This window comes from Danaus plexippus, chromosome Z, assembly GCF_018135715.1.
Source record: "Danaus plexippus chromosome Z, MEX_DaPlex, whole genome shotgun sequence".
NCBI lineage: Eukaryota > Metazoa > Arthropoda > Insecta > Lepidoptera > Nymphalidae > Danaus > Danaus plexippus.
In genome coordinates, this window is record NC_083559.1 from 3255925 (window position 1) to 3278696 (window position 22772).

Below are 22772 nucleotides of genomic sequence, written 5' to 3' on the forward strand. Positions count from 1 at the left end.
ACGTCACGAAAAACGCTGTAATGCGTTTGAATTATTTCTGACTTTTATAAGTCCTTGATTTACACGCTTCTTAAAAGATTTAGTAAAATAAATGCACATTAAGCCCATTCAAAATTTCCTGTACTGACATTAAACAGTGACCAGTACAAAATACTTTCTGTACCAAAAAAAAAATACGCACAAAAGTGAACAACTTAGGAAGATATTTCTTTTTTTTATTCCCATTTGTGAAATATTAAATACAATAGATTTTTACATATCAGAATTATGATTGAAAATAAATGTAAAGATACAATATTAATATTGTTTAGGTATTCTTAAGTGTTTCGTATTTTATGAATTACGTATTTTTATATAATTTTGTGTTAATCTAGAACCGGTTTCAGTAAAGTTTTAAACCCTATGGAAGAATGAAAGCTATTTATATAGTTATTTGTTAAAAGATTCGTCAAACGATTGTAGTTACGGAAATTTTATTTAACATACTATATGTTTAGCACAGGTTCGCATTTCCACATACTTACATACAAAACGTCTTTTGTTTTCATTCAAAAACTTGGGGTAAGTATACGTATAAAACTTTAATTTATTATAGCATGGAAGTAAATTGCTTAAACTTTGCTAATATGAATCGATTCTATTCTAACCTGCTGGAGTCTGATTATGACATAATCTGTCTTAGTAAAACCAGGCTGACTCCTGGAAATTGACGAAGAACTTTTTGATTCACTTTATGTCGTTTACCTTAATGACTATAAAGAACACATTGTTTGTATGGGTGGTGGAACTCTCATAGCGGCGCGACGTGGGATGGTTTCAGTGGATGTAAGACGCTTAGATGATCTTCCACCGTCTCCACTTACAGACGTTACATAAATTTAATAGTATCTGAAGGTTCCATTCATCAAAACTTGCGTCTGTTTTGTTGTTATTTTCCTCAAAATGTTCACCAATGTGATAATGAGTCTTTGTTTTTTGAATTTTTGTCCGACTTAAGCTTAAACAATCCAAACGACAATTTTTTTGTTCTGGGAGACTTTAATATTAGGGACGCAATTTGCTCATTGGGGTCTAATTAACCCCTTAATATATTGAATCCCTCTGAAAATAATTTAATTTGCAACTGTTCGCTTTCATTAATTTCACTGGTTGGTTTCAATACAATCATGTGCTTAACAGAAATAAAAGCCTTTTGGATCTCATTATGTCTAACCTTCGTTGTAATGTTGAAAGAACCTCACCACTCTCAGTTCCTGAGGATATGCATCAGCCCGCTTTATTAATTTCAGTACAAATTAATATCACCAAAAGTAATTTGGCAACTGCTCTTCGCATCAGTCGTACATTTCATGATGCTAACTCTGATTCCATCATTGGCGAATAAGACAATGTAAACTGGATACAGGAACTTTACTCTGATAACATAGTATCTGTTGTAAATCATTTTTATTCTATCGCTAATAATATTATTGATCGTTGTATTCCATGTAAAATTGTATATGATAGACATTTATTTTTCAAAGTGGTTCTCAAAACCTTTAATAAAATTCGTCCAAAAAAAATAGCAATTGCATAAAAAATGGAAGATTTATGGTAGAACCTGCGACTATGATCGCTTTTCTTAATTAAGAACTCGAGCTAAGCGACTTGCGATGGATTGTTATAATAATTGTGTCAGTAACGCGGAACGTAAAATTCTTTACAATTCTAAACAATTTTGGACCTTCATTAAATCCAAGCGTGGAACTAATGATATACCAGATAGAATATTTTTAAACGAGCGTTTAGGATCCGATGGCCAATCTATCTCAGATTTGTTTGCCTCATTTTTTCAGTCCGTTTTCAAAATTGGTGGCAACCTCGTAGGCAACTTAAAAATGAACGGTTTTTCATCTTACGATAATCAAATACCACTTAACAATATCCACATAAATTATAATCAGGTGGAAAAATATCTAATAAATCTCAATAGAAACAAGGGCCCGGGCCCAGACTTACTTCGTCCGCTATTTCTTAAAACATGTTACAAATAACTTTCTTTTTCTTTGTTTATCTTATTTAATAAATCATTATAATCCAGTTACTTATCAGCCCTCCGGAAAAAGTCAATACATAAATATGGTGATAGACATGATGTCACAAACTATATGGAAATATCTAAGTTATCATTTAAACGTTGATAAGTGAAATGTATTTTTCACTTTCCAAGAAAAAAACACCTATTCCTTATGATTATCATATACTTAGAAATCTTCTGGCTATGGTAACTGAGAGACCTCGGGGTAACTCCTGATCAGGATCTCACATTTGGAACACACGTTGAGAATATTGTTGCGGAAGCATACTAAATGTTAGGTTTCATCTTTCGTCATGGTAGTGATTTTAAAAATATATTATCTTTTGATTTACTTTATAACAGTCTCGTTAGATCCAAATTAGAATTTGCGTCTTGTGTTTGGAATCCACATTATATGATTAGTGTTAAAGCGATAGAAAATGTTCCAAATAAATATTTAAAAAGGTTAATATACAAGTTTTTCATCGACGCTGTTGAAGTTCTCCGCTTTGATTCTTTGGAGAAGCGGCAAGAAAAAAGGGATATTTTATTTTTATTTAAAGATTTGTAACTACTTCATTGACTCGCAATATCTAATGCACAAAATTCGACACATTTGCTCTCGTCCAACGTCACGTCTAAAACAGACGCTTTATGTTCCATTTTGTAGTACCGATGATAGCAAAAATCGTTTTCTCGTCAGCTCCTGTAATAATTATTATCATTTGTATAAAAACATTGAAATTTTTAATCCGAATACCTCTAATTCTATTTGTAGTTATGAAAAACAATCTTTATAATGTAAAATAAGATTCTGGTGTACTGTCTTTTTATTATTATTCTTTTAGATATATATAAATTTATTGTTTTTATTCTTGTTTTGCTATCTTTAAAAATGATTATTGTTGTAAATCGTATGTTTGATACTCCTTGATGTTAGTGTTCTCGTTATATTTGTTGTTTATTATTATTAATATTTTTTTTTTCCAATGTAAGGTATAATACAAATCCATGTCGACATAACTGTGAAAACTTTTCTGGCAAACCGATTCTAGCCTATCGAAATGTTCTTGTTCTCCCATAAACTACTACGCGTTTTTATTATTTTAAACTTAAAACTCCCGATTTTTCGGTTACTTTGCAGCAACCGTGATCATGGGCAGAGATGAATATATTAGTTTTATCTAAGTGAATACTCTGATGTCTTAAATATAATGATGTTATGTTGTTTAACTTTTTCTGTGCTGTCACATCTCACTTCAATACCGAGAATGACACTACGAGTTTTCAGTCAATATAGTTAAGAACTCTAAAATTCTGTTAATGTTTGAGTGTGACAGATTAATGTTGTAGGTTGTGCAGCAGGTTGTAGTTTGTACATGAGTAGTTCGACCCTCTATAGGAGATCGATTTTAGTAAAAAAAATTGCAGCTTCTTTTAATTAATTGAGGCTGGGCGGAAGCTATGATTTTTCATCTTCTTTAACCTCCTAATTCCAATGCTTAGGGGCTGTTTCAAATATTTGAATATAGCAGTAACTGAAATATCAATATGTTGTTACTAATCCCTAATATGTTCAACACGGGTTTGGAATAGGACAAACGTGTTTTAGTTTTGACATTTTATGTACATGTAAATATTTTCTATTTTTATTTGTCATATTTTATACGTTCCTTTCATATTTTTACTAAAATATACGTTAAAATCTTCGGTTTATACGTTGAAATGTGGTACTGAATGCTTGAAAATTCGTTCGAAGTGTATTTAACAGACAAGAAAATTATAAAGGAAAATTAATTCTCGACATGGCATCTCATTATATTTTTTAATCTATATTGAGTACGCAATACATCAAACATACAGACTTAGACCAGAATATGATAATAACATTACTCATACTCTTTTGTTAGTTGTAATTTGAGACAGTGTACGAAACTTTTACTTTAACGAAGACAAAGTCGTGACGTAAGTATATTGTAAAATTCAAAATATGGTTTACATTTTTTTATTATCAAACTCCTGCAAAGCTTCCTTTGTAATTGATTGACAAGTTCATAATCGTATTGATTGACAAGTTAAAAAACTTAAACATACCCATTATCAATATATATATTTTTTTCATTTTCAACAAGGCGCCTGCGAAAAAAATGTTGCCATTAGCGTTTATTGACTTTTTAAGGAAGAGTTAAATATAATATTAATTCTTATAAGAATATGTCGGTGATATTTTGGAAGTAAAATGTGAGTTTTAAATTCCGGAGTAATTTACAATCATATTTATTATTGGAAATTGCTCATATACAAAGATTTATGAGTAGCAAGAAATAAAACGATTCTGAAATATAATTCTTTCATAATATCTTGCTATACAAAAGATATGAGAGATATTCTAAAATAACACATTCCTTAACCGAGAAGTACTTTGAATGTTTCCAAAAAATCATAACCTTTGAGATTCATAGTTCTGGTGACGTCCGTACGTTGATCTTGAATCTGGGCCAACAGATTTCGTATTTGGATTTAGACGATAATAGGTTCGGTTGAATCAGGAAGCAAATCACCCAATATGACTGATAATTGTTGTGTAAGATGCGTGCAAGATCAAAAATCCGTTCCTAGCTTATTAACGTGAGTATTCCTATTGTCTATTGAGCATGGATTATGTTTTGAAAATTGCCTTGGCCCTTGGCATTCGTGGATATCATCCAAAACGAACAAAAATAAGTTTTAAGTATTTATATTTATGAATGAATTTGACTCTTCGGGGTTGTGATAGTCAGTCTCGCAAGACTGTTGTGGTAACTACCTTTTTTATATCATCCTCATTATTCCTATTACAAGTTTCAGATTTACTATAAAATTTTAAGGTTATAAATTAGTTTCACATTTAATTATCTCTGAGGGTTGGTTTATTTATTTAAATAAATACTTAAAAATTAATTTGTTTTAAAAAGACATAAGTGAAACAATAGAAGGCTTGAGCAATTTATTTAGAGTAAAGCTTAGGTTACACGTCAAGCAGACTCGTTCTGACACAACATTGCTCTGATTCATCTTTACTTATCAGCTAAATTATTTAATTTCTTTCTTAAGAAAATACAACAGGACGTCAATCAAACAGCTAAAAAATCTGTGTGTGAGTCTGTTAGAAAAGACATAAAGAAAATAATAAAAAAGCTTTCTACAGATAAGATTCTTCACTTTTTTTTTGATTTTAAATTATCGTGTCCTATAGAAGCTACCGCCTTAAACATTAAGTACATAAATATATATATTAAGTACAAAATCCCCTCTTTATTTTTCTTATTGTTAGTAAGAAAGTAAAAAAATCATTACTTTTTATCATTTTTGATTCGATCCGTTGGGACGTTTAACCATCTGTAAATTATAGATACCTCCGCACAATAAAAGTCACCGAGTTTTATTAATTTCATAAATTAAATATCATATTACCTTATTCCCTTCACAAAAGAGTAATAAAAAAATATCTTTTAGATGATGTTTCAAGCTTCTGTTTGGTCTTATAAAAGTACTTATGAAAATTTATTACCCTAAAGACCAAACCTATTTACTTATATATTTTTACTCTTTAGGGTAAACCTCTGTTCATATTATTCGAGTTTCGAATTCACAGAAGCATAGATTAATTTAATTTTTATAAAGCGCCTGATCATAACGACTTCCTTTTTTTTCTTTTTACACTAATTGCTATAATTTTTTAAGTAAGTTCCAATTAAGAAATAATTAATAAAATTTTATATTTATTCATGCGAGAAGATTTTATTATTTAATAAGAACAAAATTAATATCCAAAAGTGTCCTGCAATTCAGACACTGGTGTACCAAAAAATATTTTAATAAATGATTGATTTATTATTAGCAGTTAGCACATAGAAAACAGGTTATAATTTATATAATGTAAAAGTTAAAAACACTAGGAAAGCAATCTATACGAACATATTAAAATGGTTATAGATTTGTTTTTATTTCTAGTATTAATGTTTTTTTTTTTAAATTTTTAAACGTATATACATGCATTTATTGAGTCGATTAACGGTTTTTAAATTAATTATTTCGAATTTTTTTTTTCACTAGCATATCTTTTGAGAATCACGTTAGTGAACATCACATTTTTTAAACGTATTTATTCAGCCAGTACAGATGCCTGACGGAGGTTAAATATATTAATTGAACTTATAGCGTCTCCGCGTTTACAAGATTGACACCACGCATCACAATCTCAACACACCAATTCCAACAACAATAATATTTGGTTTTTCATTACAAAAGATTTCATTTTAATGCACTTTTTGTAAAGATAATGCACTAATAGCTTGTACATAGACAGGTACATAATCAAGTGATTTCTAGGTACATTACGTAAAATCTGTAAAGTAGTCTATGATAACTATGTATAAGAATTTTGGCACCTTATATTTTACTGACAGAATATTAGTTGTATAAGAATTAAAATCTAATTGATAATTAAAATGTATATACATATATATATATCTGTTTTTCTTGGTTGTTTAGTTATATATGATTCCATTGCATAATAAACCGAATGTTAATTTTATTTTTTAATCGTTATCATTCCTAAAGCTGAACGGTAAATTACATTATTACCTGTTGGAAACTATAATCCTTTGAACACACAACCTCCAGTTATCTTTTTAAATTTCGTTATGTAATGATGACTTAGCAAATGTCTTCAAAAAGAGATTGGCCTTTATCTGGCTGGGTTATAAAACAACTTCACATTGAACCAACCAATTTTTTTTCTTATCGTTAAACGAGATGTTTCAGCAGCGCTTGAAGCGCTTCATATGTACATGTGTTTAACAAAGTCAGTTCTCAACAAAATTTCATATATAGTTTATCGAGTATACTTTTCATTGAGGACAATCAATATAAAATCCTTTATAATAATAATTCAAGGTTACTATTGTAACAATTTCTTTAGCTACTACAAATAACTATGACCTCATGACCGAACTATTAATCTATCATATCAAAGTACACTAAAGTTATTTATTAATTAAAGTCCTTTATGTATGAGATCTTTTAAATTAGACTTCACTATTGTTTTATTAAAAAAAAAAATTGACCGTGATCACGTCCAGAGGAGATGAGAGATTATAATATCATTTCTTACTCCTTCCATTGCATATAACAGTTTGACACGATGTTTATTATAAATAATATAGTAGTTTCTTCTACAGTCGTTATTATTCATGAAATATTCTCATGTTGTCAGCATTCAATTGACTGTAATTTCACTCCATTATCTCCTGGGCGTCCAAAATGTATTTGTCGCAGAATAACGTTTATGAAATGGAATTATTGAAAAAATATATAAGACGCTTTCACACTGTAAATATTTTTTCTGTTAGGAAGTATTGATGTGCGCTGTACTCTTGAAGTGCCTTTTTCAAATAGTCAAACAAAGTTTTATGTTAAGTTTTTTATAATAAAGGAATATGATTGAGAGTTGCCCGGGTATTTTGTGGGATGTCAAAGTATTGGTTGCTTTTGAATTAATTAACATTTTCAACTTCCTTCAATAATCTCTTCGTTTAACGCTTATATAGTAAATACTTATATAAAAGTGATGTGTCGATTAATGTCATTGATCTGATATATAAAGTAATAAAGGAAGTTTACATAAATATTTTTTTTTCCATCCATGCCAAAAAGAAAAGAGAAACTAAAAGAATTCAATTGCGTATGTGAATTTTTATAATATAAGTCATTATAAAGAAAATTATTACAAAGGAAATATTACAATACATAACAGATATTTAAGACTGTAGGTGTAGAGGACAATAGTACGATTGTTACGCCGGTTTCATCAAAAAGTCCACAGTCCAATCAAAATGTCACTATAGGTATATTATTTTATCAGGCATGAGATATCACATCATGTAACATTCTTGAGGTTTTTTAGCATATTAAATATTTATAAGAAATACTTCCCAGGACATTTGACTTATTCAATTAAGATGATTAGTTTGACAATGAATTGCTTGTGTATGCAAAACCTAAAATAATTCATAAGTTTATCCAAACATCACGCTTGCTATAACTACTGTGAGTACATTATAGTCATCTTCTGAATAGAAATGACCATCGTAATATTTATATCGAAAGTCAAACGGAACAGTACTGCTGTGTCGACCCTAGAAAAATACGTGAGCCAATAATTTTCATCAAAGCAATAAGTCTGTGACTCTCTGTGAGTCTGTGTTATATTAGAACGCATATTTACGTTGGTTATACTAAAGATCCAATGAATCTGACACAATAATTAGTTTTATATTTAAATATTTCCTCGTAAATATAATACCAGTATTACTATTTCAATAACATAATATATAACATGCTTATATTATAAATAGTGAGGTAAAATTAGCCATGTAAAATCTATATATAAAATAAATGTATTTACCGTTTGATATTAGAATAAAAAACGTAAAATTGTCTTATGGTATAAATACATTTTTGAACGCAGCTCAATAACCACCAAAGCGGGAACGAGTTGGACTTAAAAAAAAGTTTCTTTCAATTTGGTCCAATTAAGAATTTAAAAAAGCGTTTAATATTATAACACGCACACCAAAATTCTTTGCGATGTTTTATTTTTGTATAGAATGTATAAGATCGGGTAATATATAAATATAAAAAATATATTTATAGGACGTATTTACATAAAACATTAATATAAAAATGTACAAAAATGTGTATTAAATCCTCTTTTGTCTTCTCACAGAACTACATTGATGGATCGTTCGTGATAAAAACTATTACCTTATGAAATCGTACGAGCTTGTCGTTATACAAACAGCGTTGATGGTAGCAATTGCAATTATAACTGACTTCCACGATAACCATTATAACCTTGGAAACAAGCTGAAGTCTGTGCCTGTCGCTCGAATCAATGATTCCTAGTTTTATTCGTTGACAGTGGTTCTTGACGTATGTATTAGACATACCTAATATCAAAATACAGGACGTACTATGGCTACAAAAAGTTCCTATATGTCTATTTAAAAAATCAATAAACACAAGGCTGAATGACATCGAACTATATCTAAATTCTATTAATGACAATCGATTAATTATTCTCATGTTATTAGGTGAAGGTGCTAAGTGATTTAAACAGATGAATCACAATTGAAGGAAAATGAAACGTTATGAAAATTATTAAGCTTTTTTTAATATCATTTAAAATTTTATATAAATATTTCTTTCTAATTTATGAATATGTGTGGAGACATAATTTTTATTTACACGCGTACTCGTTACGTAAGCGAATTGAACACAATTGACTTTATTAAAGAGGCTAAGATGTACAATAATCTTAACGTCAAATATGAGAACAAATTTTTACGAGAACATATTAATGGTAAGGAAGTTATTTATTTAAAATACCAGAGAATGGATTTAAATTAAGAATGTTTCGTATGCACTTGAAATCGTTAAATGGTCTCTTGAAATCATGTTATTTATTTGATAAAAAGTTTTAATCGTTTCGACATTGAATATTAAATTATATTTTCATTTTTCTTTTACAATAAAAATACCGTGACTGACATAGACAAGAATGATCCTTTAACAACAATACTGTGTGTAGTATTTATTCAAAGTCAACATAGTTTTATTCACACTACGATACCATTGATAAAAATTATAGCATTATCATATTATACTGTTATTACACAGAGACGGCTTATCCGTGTCTTGAGATTTTATGACATCGATTAAATATCTGAGAGAAATTTATCACAAGAATGGTTTAAGTGTTGTATCCGTCAAAATCTATTCTATTATTTTACTGATATATAAATTATAAATATCTATAAATTAAGGTGAGAGTTTTATCCGAATTGAGTAAGAGAAAAAAAACAAACATAATTAACTATGAAAGCAACTTATGGTTTAATATTCATAAATAATCAATTCACAGTGGTTTTTTTCTGACTTGAGATAAATTATATTGTTGTACGCAAAACATATTTTTAATATTATCCACCATTTAATATTTTAATAAACGATATCGGCTTTTCTAGTTTCCAACCAGCATTTTGTTTCGAGACACCGAAAGAGGTTGGAGGTATGTTAACTTTAAGTTTATTTTTTAATACCCTAGAGATTTTATAGAATACTTTTCAATTATTATTCTAAATTTAAAAATATTGCTTTGAGTTATTTGTATACTATATTATGAAAATGCAAAGGAATGTTTTTAAATATACACAAAAAATGTATACATTTAGGTTGCAAATTCTATGAAATTTTATTTCATAGAATTAAAAAAATTCATATCATTGAAAATTTTAGGGTTTATAGATATTTAAAAATAATTAATATCTCAAGACATGGTCTAATGCCAGTGGAGTGTAATCATAAAACAGGAGTATCAATATTGTTTCATCAAAAACAGTATAGTTACAATTAAGGCACTATTACGTAATTATTAGTATACAATTCTTACAGGCAGGTATAATATACGGCGATCATTATTAGATAAAGTGTGGCCGAATGAGAGATTGGTACTTAAACGAGGGTATATTACGCGGGACTTAAAAGCAAAAAGTTCAATAGTTGAGAGAGCTCCGCGCGCGCTTGTACCGACAGACGTACTGTGTATACAAATACTTTACATGTTGAATTGACCACGAAATGGGACATAAAAAGAAAAAATCGCAGTAAGTTTTCTATAAGTTATCCCCTAAAGAAATTACTATAATTAAATACAAATACTCACTTTTACAAAACTTTCATTCTTAAATATTATTACTGTTTAAAACTGATTTATTCCAACGTCCATAACTTGTTCCTTCACATCTAGAAGATTCAGAGAAAATTCAGTACAATTATACAAACACTTTGATAACAAATTTGTCCCTGAACAACACATTACAGAATATTATTGGTTATATATTTCAAACAACGAAGCGACTGTGTATTTAATGTATATTCTGGGAAAGCAACAATTGTGCTTACGATTTATTTTAATATTATATTTATTATTTATTTATTTATTTATTTATTTATTTTATTTTATTTGTTTATTCTTCTAGTATTAGAATATACAATTGACTAAAAATATGTAATATTATCGGAAAGCCGGACTCACATAAACGCTTCATATATTGTTCATAGCTATTTTATTAGAAATTCATAGTTAAAAAAAAATAGTAATATAATTAAAATTTTATTATTATATTAAAACTCTTTTGATTAAAGTTTCCTTCGTTGAAAAGAAATTGAAAGATGAAAATAATGCCCTTTATAAGAATTTGCTCAATAAACGTAGCATTTTACATGATTTTTAAAGCCAGTCCTGATTTTGAATTTTAAAATAAATGTTTGACGCTTTATTTCGTACCTAAAATGTTTCCGATAATAATACTAACTTTATATTTAATTAGCTACGCGAATATCAATTAAAGGCTTATGCATTAAAATTTATCATTATATTGTATTTATATATTAAAGTGTGATTCATATTTTTTTTTACAAATCAAATAATCTCAGTATAACATATTGTTAACAGAGGACGAAATTATATTTTAATTTTTCATGCGAAAACAATCTAGAATAATGAGATCTAAGATTTTCGCGAGTTTTATTCATTTAAATGAAACTAGTATTATTCGGATATACCACGCGGATTTTATCCCGACGTTTCGGTTACTTTGCAGAAACCGTGATCACGGGCAGACGAGGTAAACGTCGGGATTATGTAGTTTTTAAGTAATAAAATCCGCGTAGTATATCCGAATAATACTAGTTTCATTTAAATCTAAAATAATTTTACTTGGTTTAGGTAGGCCTGTCCGAGACATTATGATTAGCCGTACCTTACTAAACTACCAGACAGTTTTTAAAGAAACTAAGTTGTCCGAATACTACGCATTCTTAATTACTTTATAACCACACAATCTCGAAGTTTCAGTTCCTTTAAAGCAACCGTGATCACGGCCAGACGGGTACGAAACTATAAAAAAGCGTAGTATCCAAGAAACTTAGTTTTTATTTAAATACACGCGATATCGTAGAAATCATTGTATAATTCAAATTTCAGCTTTTCATTGATACCCCTCCGTTGACACTAAGCACTAACACTTGTGAATGTACCTATACCTTGTCTGTTTTTATTTCGAATTTGTATAATGTAACTGCGGGGAATGGGAAATATATTTCCGTTTGTTTTTCGAATGTCTAGTTTTTTTTTTTTTTGGTTATGCAACAACAAATGCGTTTCAAATGTTATGCAACACAATTAGTAGTCGCAATCGTACCATATGTGATTTTATTAAACTATTGTAAGTCTGGATATTAGGTATTAGCATAACCAGAACTATGAATATTAACGCTATGTGATACTGAATAAATATAAATACATAATTGATATCTCCATATTTGAGACGATAGATAAGGAAAAATGTATTCATTACTGATGAACGCCAACTACTATATTACCTGATGTCTACATTTGAAATTAGAATTTATTTTTTTTAATTTACATCGCTAGCGCCTTTGTTTCTCTCGATTGTATATGGAATGTTTATTTTTGTTAAAGGATATCTCAATCTTAGCTTATTATTTTGATTTTTTGAAAACTGATCTAAATAAGAAAATTCACAATAAACTAGTTCGTTTTAAATTATGTTGGTTGTTATCGATAATCTTGTTTGCTGTTCTCATTCATTTGCAGATTCCTTTAAAGAAAATTTCCATTCACGGAGTAACGTTAAAATGATTATGTAACTTGTAAAAGCGTTTATAATAAATCTTCTCGTTTCAGGAAAAATGAGGTCCAGCTTGAGTCTAATGTATCGTATTTTCAAATCGTGAGTACACCTTAATCTTATTTACCATTACCATGTCGTGTTGTACTTACAACAACAATTTAAATCCTGAACTTAACTGATAACCGCGTCTAATATGTGAATTATACAAAAACAGTCATGGCTGACAATGAAATTTAAAAAAAAACACGTTAAAATAAAAACTAATGAGTGATCAGCATTGCAATGAGGTTGTAAGGTTAATTTTTTTTATCATAGTTCCGCTACGCTACTTGGTGTGAACTATTGGCTACAATTATCGGAGTGATCGCTGGTTTGTTAAGCGGCGGAGGAGTATGCTACAATCTGGTACAGTTTGGAGAGCTCAGCACATCCTTTGTAGAGAGAACAGCTTACCAAGAGACATGTTCAAGCTATCTGCCAGTAACATCGCTGTTCGGTGGCGGAAGACGATTGTAAGGGCTTAGAATTTTTTTCATTATAGTTTTTTAAGATAAACAATGATTTGTCTTCAGTTCTGTTTGTCTGTCTCCTGATGAAAAGAAAGTTTTTAATAATAGGCCTAGGAATTAATTGTCCTATTCTTCCTATTAAGATGCAACGCGACTTACGAAGAAAACATGAACGCTCTCGTCGAGGACGGCGAATCCATGGCCATTGGCATGTTTATAAGCATTGGCATTTCTCTAATCCTCTGTATGGCATCGGTCGGTCTGATAAGCTGGAGTGCCATGCGACAGGTAACACATTTTAACACATGTTAATTATAATACTTTATAACAAGCAATTAACATAATACTTATTAAACAGTTTATTTATATTGCGTTTATTTATATCCCATTTTATAGAAAATAATTTACATCAATGCATTAAAATGCTCAAAAATGAACATCGTAAGACGAGAATATGTTATAGTTTATGAAATATAAGGATATAAATAATTTATTGTTATTTATTTGAATGACGTAACTTGCTGTAAATTTTATTCTATATCTGTCCTGTAGTAGATTTTTCAATCTCTTTTTCAAATTAATGGATATATTAAAGCGTCTTTATCTCTTAATACAGCGACAGAAACACACACATTTAGTTATGTCTTTTACTTCGCATGACGAATAGAAATTTAGAGTTAATCAATAAATTAAAAAGAATCGTTGGTGTAAAAAATTCTATGTTAATGTGTGGGTAATTAAACAATAGTTATACATGAAACATGTACATTAGATTACCCCGTATCAAAGTTATAGTGATGCGAATAGAAAGGAATTTTAATACAATATCGATAAATAAAACCATTATCGTTACAACTATATCATACACTAGTTACGATTAAGTAATTTTCAATATATTTTTAATAACACATACATATGCACGATGCTATTAATTCACAAGTTTTACATTATTTTTTTAAACTAATATTTTTACTATTTTTAAATATCTCTTAATAATTATGAGAATAATTTTATATACGTAGATACATAATAAAAAAATGTTACTGAGATATGATCTTAATTTTAGAAACGTTCGTGTTTTTTATTATTATTATTACTAACAGTCGCGGATGTTTAATATGTTGAGACAATTTTTTAACTTCTGCCAACGCAATTGTCTTAATTGGTAGCCTTGACTCATATTGTATTTGTATTTTAGATGTTCCAATCAATTTATCAACACAACTAAACATATACCAATACGCACACATACAAAATCAATTGATTTCATTTGAAAATATTGTCATATGTTCAATAGTTCAAGCGAATATTAGACTGGTTGACCAATCGTTTGCATTTGGCACAAGTGAAATGTTTTTTTTTATAATAAGGTCGTATATCCATTATACTGTTTCAGATAACCAGAATCCGTTTACTGTTTCTGGAGGCGGTAATGCGTCAGGATATGGCTTGGTTCGACACAGATTCCGAATTTAACTTAGCGTCGAAAATGTCTGAGTAAGTTTTCTTTTAAGTACGAGTATTTGCTTGAAATTCAACAGCTTCATGGTGTTCAATATAAGAAAAAAATTAATACAAAAACTTTGTAGTCATTGTTAGTGCTATATAATGGTGTAAATATTTCAGGAATATGATGAAATTAAAGGAAGGCATGGGTGACAAGTTAAGCGTTGTGTCCAACTTGGTGGGCACCGCTATCATTTGTCTATGTCAAGCGTTCCCGATGGGCTGGGAGCTAACGCTGGCCTGCGTTACCGTCGTGCCATTCTCTATAGCAGCCTCCGTTATATTATCAAATGTAATTTATAACTATATAAATTAAATTTAATATTTACCGTATAATAAATTGTATCCATTATTTATATAATTATTTAATGTGTTGTCTTAGTATCAAACAAAGTCTTCCATTCGTGAAATGGAATCCTACAGTCAAGCTGGGAAACAGGCCGAAGAAGTTCTGAAATCCGTTAGAACTATTGTTGCATTTGGAGGAGAAAATAAAGAAGTTGACAGGTAAAGAAATGAATTAGATTTTAAAACAAAAAATATAAAAATGTGGACAGTCCACAACTGCAAGTGTCTGTGCTGCTCTAAATACAAATTAATTAATATATATATACACATGAAAACAAGTTTCATCAAAATTTCCCAGGTATTGCAAGCTGTTAGAACCCGCAGAACGTTATGGCCGCAAGAGAGGTCTGTACACCGGCCTGGGAACAGGGTTTAATTGGGTGCTGACATATTCTCTTAACGCAATCGGTCTCACCTATGGCACTAGACTTGTGCTTCATGATTTCGACAAACCCACCGATGAAAAGAAATATCTCGTCGGCGTCGTGTTCAGTGTAATTATTCCTAATGACCTCATTTTTATTATCATTATCGTGTACAATCAATGGACTTAAAGCCATCGTCTTGCAGATACTTTTCAGTGTGTACATGGCAACTCAATCCATAACATTTTGTGTACCCCATGCTGAAGTGTTCGCTAACGCGCGCGGTGCTGCGGCTAGCATATTCAAGCTCCTGGACAGAGTTCCCACCATTGATGCGCTGGATAAAGGAGGAGTGTCTCCACGTAGAGTTATAGGCGAGATAACATTAGAAGACGTCTACTTCAGTTATCCATCTAGACCAAATGTTAAGGTGTGATAATTTATATTATATGCTCCAAGTTCAAAATAGATTAGTCTGAGCTATTAGTCGTGGTGGCCTGGAGGTTAAAGGCCCGCTTCTCATGCTTGAGGGCGCGGGTTCGAATCCTGGCAAGTATCAATGTGATCTATTCTGAGTCCTATGCACTTTCTAAGAGTATTTAGACACCACTGACGGACGGTGAAAGAAAACATCGTGAGGAAACCTGGTTTTATAATTTCAAATTATAAGATTAAAATCGCCAACCCGTCTTGAGCAAGCGTGGTGATTAATGCTCTAAACCTTCTCCATGTGAGAAGAGGCCTTTGCTCAGCAGTGGGCTCCGATAGGCTGATGATGATGATGATTAGTCTGATACTAAATTAAGTATATAAACAAGCTTGTTTTTTGCCCATTCAGCGATGTTAGCGATTTTATGACCTTTATGATATATACGATATTGATAAATTAACGTTATCTTTATATCCAGGTATTGCAAGGATTCTCTTTGCATATTAAAGCCGGTGAATGTGTCGCTCTCGTGGGATCCTCTGGATGCGGGAAATCCACAATTTTACAGCTCTTGCAGCGGCTTTACGAACCCCATCTTGGGACTGTAAAGCTCGATGGCAAAAATATCAAAAATTTAAATCTTAGTTGGCTCCGATCATCGCTTGGTAAATTGATTAATTAAAAACATTATTCGTTACATTTAAATAATATGTATTGATTAAATAACGTTTGTATGATCAGGTGTAGTTGGACAGGAACCAGTTTTGTTCAGGGGAACAATTTTCGACAACATAGCTATAGGTTGTCCTGAAGCTACAAGAGAGGATGTACAGAGGGTTGCCGAAATGGCCTATGCCCACGATTTTATTACCCATCTACCACATGTTAGTACTTTCTATAAAATCTTCTACAACTCCTAGCACTGTTACATTTTGTTACATAATTTTGTCCTGTTTCAAGTATTTTAAAATACAAAATTAAGTTGTTTTTACGAATTGCAAAATACGTATAACTCTACCCAAACTCTTTAGTATATACGTTACAAAATAAATATTTTGTAACACTCTGTATTAGGCTTTAGAATTATTTTTATAATCACACGTAATAACTTCAGAGTTACGACACGGTGATAGGCGAAAGAGGTGCTTCTCTGTCAGGAGGTCAAAAACAGAGAATCGCTATCGCCCGTTCTTTACTTCGTGAACCAGCGGTGCTTCTACTTGATGAAGCTACCTCAGCACTTGATCCTCACTCCGAAAGACAGGTACAAGCTGCCTTGGACCGAGCAAGTGAAGGAAGAACTACACTCATGGTTTCACATCGGTAAGTTTTTACTTAATTTCAAGATTAATAATAAAAATATTCAACATATCTCCAAAGAGTAACGCAAATCAATTGGCTAATATAATCAAATCTAATCTAATCAAATAAATCTCTAATATCAGTCCATCAAAAGCTAATAAAAGGCTATTAATTATTATCTTAACTAATAAGTTCTGCTAAACAAAAAGTTAAAATTAGTTATAAATTAAGATTAATGAAAAAAATGTTGAAAATTTTATCCATAAGAGTCCAAATGACTCTGATGGCATCAGACCCTTAAGATGATCTTTCTTTTGTAACAGTTTATCAACAATAGTTAACGCTGATCGTATTATTTGTATGGACCAAGGCGCGATCGTCGAACAAGGGACCCATGAAGAACTCATGAAGACTAAAGGTACAGTGAGGAACAGAAACAAAAACTTACATACGCGTTTTTTCTATCATTAACTTGATTTTTCCTCAATTGCAGGTTTTTATTACAAGCTTGTAACCTCTGGCAACGAAAACAAAGAACCAGACGTAATCGAAACCTTGCCTGAAGAAGAGAACGATGCGGCAGAAGATGGAGAACTGACCATTTCGAATCCAATATCTCGAGTTGAGGTTAAACGACGGTCTACTCGGAGAATAGCTAGACATCATTCTGTTAAAAGAGGTACTTATTAGTTTTCAGGCTTGATAGCTAATACCAAGATCCGAAGCTTACAATTTTATACCTCTTTAAGATTCCCACGATTGGATGACACCTAGGGGTTCCATTTCTTCGGTGATGTCGACAGGTTTGCAAAGTTTCATATACAACAGCGACTTTGATGACGAAGACGAAAAGGATGACGAGGATGTTAGTAAACGATACAGAATTATTTTATTTATTTAATTACGCACAATATGTGGCGGGAGTTTTATGCCAGTTTATGAATAATATTAAAATTATTCCAGGAGGTTAAACCTGTAAGCGATTGGCAATTGATGAAATTAAATGGTCCAGAATGGCCCTATATTGTCGTAGGATCGATAGCCGCGTTTGTACAGGGTTCCTGTTTTCCAGTTTTCGCTCTTATTTTCGGCTATACGTCCGGTGTAAGTTTTCATATATATTATTACATCTAAAAATATAATGGAAGCCTCTTCAATGTAAACACATTTATTTCAGATATTCATTTTACCAGACCGCAACGATATAATTTACTACGCTGATTTTTATTCTGGTATGTTCCTCGTGGTAGCTGCAATAGCTGGGATATCTATGTTCCTCCAAAGCACAACCTTCACTCACGCAGGACTAAGAATGACTAGTAGACTAAGACAGCAATACTTTTCGGCACTACTTAAACAAGTAAGAAAAAATTTTAAAGTAAATTTCTTATTTTTAATTATAAATTATTGATTACATTTATTATAATAATTAAATTGCTCTTTATAGTTAGTCGGGAGTCTTGAATTTTCAAAACAGTTTCCGAACTGTAATACATATTTTCAGTACCCTTAAGATGGATTCTCATCTCCTAATCAAACACAGACAGTTCCCACTTTTTAATTCGTATAATTTAATACGTCGATATTATATGATTTAAAAACAACTGACTCCTGGATATCGAATAACAAAAAACTATTTATTTTTCAAAAATTCAACATACAGTCCTTTCAAATAAATATTTATATATATTTTAACATATCAAAAAACAAATCAGCCATTGTACCAAATATTGCTTTTTATCAGGAAATTGGTTTCTTTGACAAAGAATCGAATACGGTGGGAGCTATGTGTGCACGGCTGAGTGGTGATGCAGCAGAGGTTCAAGGAGCGACAGGATTGAGGATAGGCCTCATCCTTCAGGGCTGCAGCTCAGTTGTAGTTGGCTTCATTATGGCCATCATCTATAATTGGAAGCTCACCCTAGTTGGCACAGCCTTCCTACCACTAGTTAGTAAATTCTTAGTTAGGTGCTAATAAAACTGAAATTGGATAGGTATTTTCGAATATTCTCAAAGTATATTTTATAAAAATTACAAAAAACTACTTTCATTCGTTAAAACAATTCTATACTTATATTTTCATCTAATTTAACGACCGTTATTATGAAAAGTAGAAGTCAGTTAGTGACCGAGTTATAGTTGTTGAATTCATTACTATAAAATATTATAATATCTAAATAGTTAAGTATGTGTATTTTATTTTTTTACCTAAGGATTCTATCTATTCTATCATAATTTATATTAAATTCAATATAATTCCAATATATATTAAATTAACCGATAAAGTTAACAAATTATTTTCACAGATGGTAGGTAGTATATGGTTGGAAGGTATAATTTCACAAAAGTCACAGGCTGATGAGCGCGCTGCTATGGAATCGGCTACTGCAATTGCAACTGAAGCAGTCATAAGCATCAAGACCGTGCAAAGCTTGGGTAAGAAAGCTTTCTCATGCTAGACGTGCGACGTGAAAACTGAAGAAATACGTATTAAAAAAACTAACTCTATTTATATTCATCTCGCTTTTAGGCGTCGAACACACGTTTCTAAAGAGGTTCCACGAAGCTTTAATAGAATCGTGTGCAGCTATTTCGAAAAAATCCAGATGGCGAGGGCTGGTACTAGGTCTGGGTGTGTACGTGCCTTTTATGTCGTACTGCAGTGCCACAGTGTATGGCGCTGTTCTAGTAGCATACGAAGGATTAGAATACAAAGTTGTTATGCTGTAAGTATTTATATATTTTGGATAGTACTTTAATTCAATTCCAACTTAAGGAACAAATTTTTTTATATACCTTTTTCACAACTACAATTTGAAGTCCTAACTTAATCATTGCGTTTGTATTTGATTTGTGCGACTAAAAATAATCGCTCTAAATCTATTTACAGTGTAAACGAAGCGCTTATGTATGGAGCATACATGTTAGGTCAGTCATTAGTTTACGCACCAAGTTTCAACTCGGCCAAAGCTTGCGGTGCGAGAATTTTATCTATAATCAATAGAGAACCCAGAGTTAAAACTGAACCTGGAGTTAAGGATAGAAAGGATTGGGTAAATATTATTATTGGAAATTACATAAATATTCAAAAATTTTACCGAGTAACTTAATTACTTTATATTTTATCAGGTAGCTACAGGTAATTTCAGCATTAAAGACGTTGAATTTAGCTATCCCACACGACCTCACCAAAGAATACTCAAGGGCATAGATTTAAAGGTTGAAGCAGGAAAAACTATAGCACTAGTCGGTTCCTCAGGATGTGGCAAATCCACCATATTACAACTCATGCAAAGATTCTATGATCCTGATACTGGCAACTTTGTAAGTACCTAAATTTAGAAAGAAAAAGATATTTTTAGATTTCCAAAGAAATATGACATCGTGACATCAAACTGACAATATTTGAATATTAACGATATTAACTTACTTATAATTAAAACTAAATTATAAACTTTAGACAAGTGATACTCAATCAAAATGGGTAATTTAATGGGAACTCTTAAAACATTACATTTGGATCTCAGGAGTAACGACAAGCCAACCTTTGATGCTAAGAAAGGTTTTGGTTACACCCGAGCCCAAAGAAAAATGATCGCTAAGGACGACGATTTAATATCCGCTCGTATTCCTCCTAAGTTCAGAGACTATTGCGCTCATCTCTTGTTGGACTATCAAGTTTGTCGCTACAAGAACGTACCGTTAATGTATAAATGCCATAAGGAGAGACATTCCTATTTGAACTGCGAACATGATGATTATGTCATAAGAATGCAGGAATTCGAGAGGGAAAGGAGATTGAGAGAACGAGAGTTGCGTCTAAAAAGTGATAAAAAATAAATCACATAAAATTCATTGATTTGTTTCTTTTTAGCACATAATTGCTGAATATAAAAACGGCAACAAATTTGGACCTACTAAAATAATTTTGCCTGGATATATATATGTATAAAATTCTTATAACTTGTAGGTTTCCTATTTTACTTAAGTAATTTATCTCTATTACCACGTACTCGAAACTATTAATTGAGAATATTGTAACAAGCATCAAAGCTGGCAAATGATTAAGATTTTAATTAGACATCGTTGAGTACAGGAATTGGACGGGCGGGACACACGCATGTGCCTCACCTTGCCGAGACTCCGACGACAACTGGGCGTTGTTCAACAAGAGCCGATACTTTTCGACAGGACCATAGCCGAAAACATAGCATACGGCGACAACAACCGTAAAATAAGCACCCACGAAATCATAGCTGCAGCTAAAGCAGCTAATATACACAGCTTCATAGTATCATTACCCAAAGTGAGCAGGTTTTTCATATATTTAATTTAGAATTTAATTTATATGTTGTCACCATCTTAAAATTACGTGGACATCTTCCAGGGTTATGATACCAACTTGGGTTCAAGCGGTGCCCAACTATCAGGAGGGCAGAAACAACGCGTTTGCATCGCAAGGGCACTCATCAGATCACCGCGTCTGTTGCTATTGGATGAAGCAACTTCAGCTTTGGATGCTAACAGTGAAAGAGTAAGTTATAACATACAAGCTATCTTTTACCCAGCTTCCACATATCCTCAAATTATCATATTAAGGTTATCAATGTTTTAATGTTGCAGATAGTACTTAAGAATGTATAATTTTGTAAAATTCTCAGGTGGTGGCAGAAGCTTTAGAAAAAGCTGCCAAGGGTCGAACCTGCGTCACTATAGCACATCGCCTCTCTACTATCAAAGATGCAGATTTAATTTGCGTGTTAGATAAAGGTTAGATATCAATTATAAACAGACCAGATTTTTTTTTTATTTCGTTCGTTATCATTATTGTACGTACTTTTGCAGGCAAAATCGTCGAAAAGGGTACGCACACAGAATTAGTCAATGCAAAAGGCTATTATTGGAAAATGTGTAAGGGTCAGAACATGGCGTAAAAAATCTGTCTCGGATTATGATAAATACTCAAAAAGCTGCACAAAACGCGGAAGATTACTAATGGTTCTAAGCGTGTGGTTCATTGTTCTCAAAGTTCTGACTCGACACCAGCAAATTGGAATATTTTGTAAGATAAATTACTCATCAAACAGTATTCGTTGAATGCCAACTAGCATTTAGTATTATTGTATTAATGTCTAGAAACTATCGCTCTGCGTCGCCTTTATTGTTTTTTTTTTTAAGTACTTTTTAATATTCTTAAAATAATATTATGTATTACTCTAAGGAGGTTTGTTAAATAAATGCCATTGTTTTTTTATACACCTTTTTTTTCACGGCTAAATAGATCGAGTTTCAAAAAGTATAAACAAAGGGCTGCTCACAACATCTCCCCAATCCGCGTTACTTTACCCTGTATCTTGTCTCATCAGATAATCCACGGAGCATTCAAAGCTGTTTCCATCTTAAATAAAATCACAATTAAAACAAATCATTTTAATAATTACTTGCCAGTTTTCTTTTCTTTTTTTTTTGCAATTCTCAAAACAGCTCCAAATACGA

General features: G+C 31.3%; 2 protein-coding genes across 2 annotated transcripts; both read left to right on the forward strand.

The window, feature by feature from the left end:
- Positions 1-4586: 4586 nt before the first annotated feature.
- LOC116777440 (multidrug resistance protein homolog 49-like) lies at positions 4587-22530 on the forward strand. Its single transcript, XM_061526326.1, has 26 exons — positions 4587-4684; positions 12870-12915; positions 13132-13328; positions 13469-13613; positions 14722-14822; positions 14952-15123; positions 15214-15338; positions 15478-15673; positions 15750-15974; positions 16453-16639; positions 16716-16858; positions 17089-17297; positions 17600-17694; positions 17770-17955; positions 18026-18141; positions 18240-18380; positions 18454-18636; positions 19021-19224; positions 19583-19712; positions 19807-20002; positions 20167-20329; positions 20406-20600; positions 21373-21582; positions 21664-21810; positions 21938-22046; positions 22122-22530. The coding sequence occupies exons 1-26, from the start codon at positions 4623-4625 to the stop codon at positions 22208-22210; spliced, it is 3972 nt and encodes a 1323-aa protein (XP_061382310.1). The 5' UTR covers positions 4587-4622; the 3' UTR covers positions 22211-22530.
- Positions 20607-21131, forward strand: LOC116777441 (NADH dehydrogenase [ubiquinone] 1 beta subcomplex subunit 7-like). The gene has a single exon (XM_032670985.1). The coding sequence runs from the start codon at positions 20757-20759 to the stop codon at positions 21114-21116; it is 360 nt and encodes a 119-aa protein (XP_032526876.1). The 5' UTR covers positions 20607-20756; the 3' UTR covers positions 21117-21131.
- Positions 22531-22772: the final 242 nt, after the last annotated feature.

What these genes read in the sequence shown, in the direction of transcription:
- LOC116777441 (XM_032670985.1), top strand. Translation starts at nt 20,757, where the DNA reads ATGGGTAATTTAATGGGAACTCTTAAAACATTACATTTGGATCTCAGG.
- LOC116777440 (XM_061526326.1), top strand. Translation starts at nt 4,623, where the DNA reads ATGACTGATAATTGTTGTGTAAGATGCGTGCAAGATCAAAAATCCGTT. An exon ending in AGAACTCATGAAGACTAAAG is followed by an intron (nt 17,695 to 17,769) that starts GTACAGTGAGGA and finishes CCTCAATTGCAG; the next exon opens with GTTTTTATTACAAGCTTGTA. An exon ending in ACATCATTCTGTTAAAAGAG is followed by an intron (nt 17,956 to 18,025) that starts GTACTTATTAGT and finishes TACCTCTTTAAG; the next exon opens with ATTCCCACGATTGGATGACA.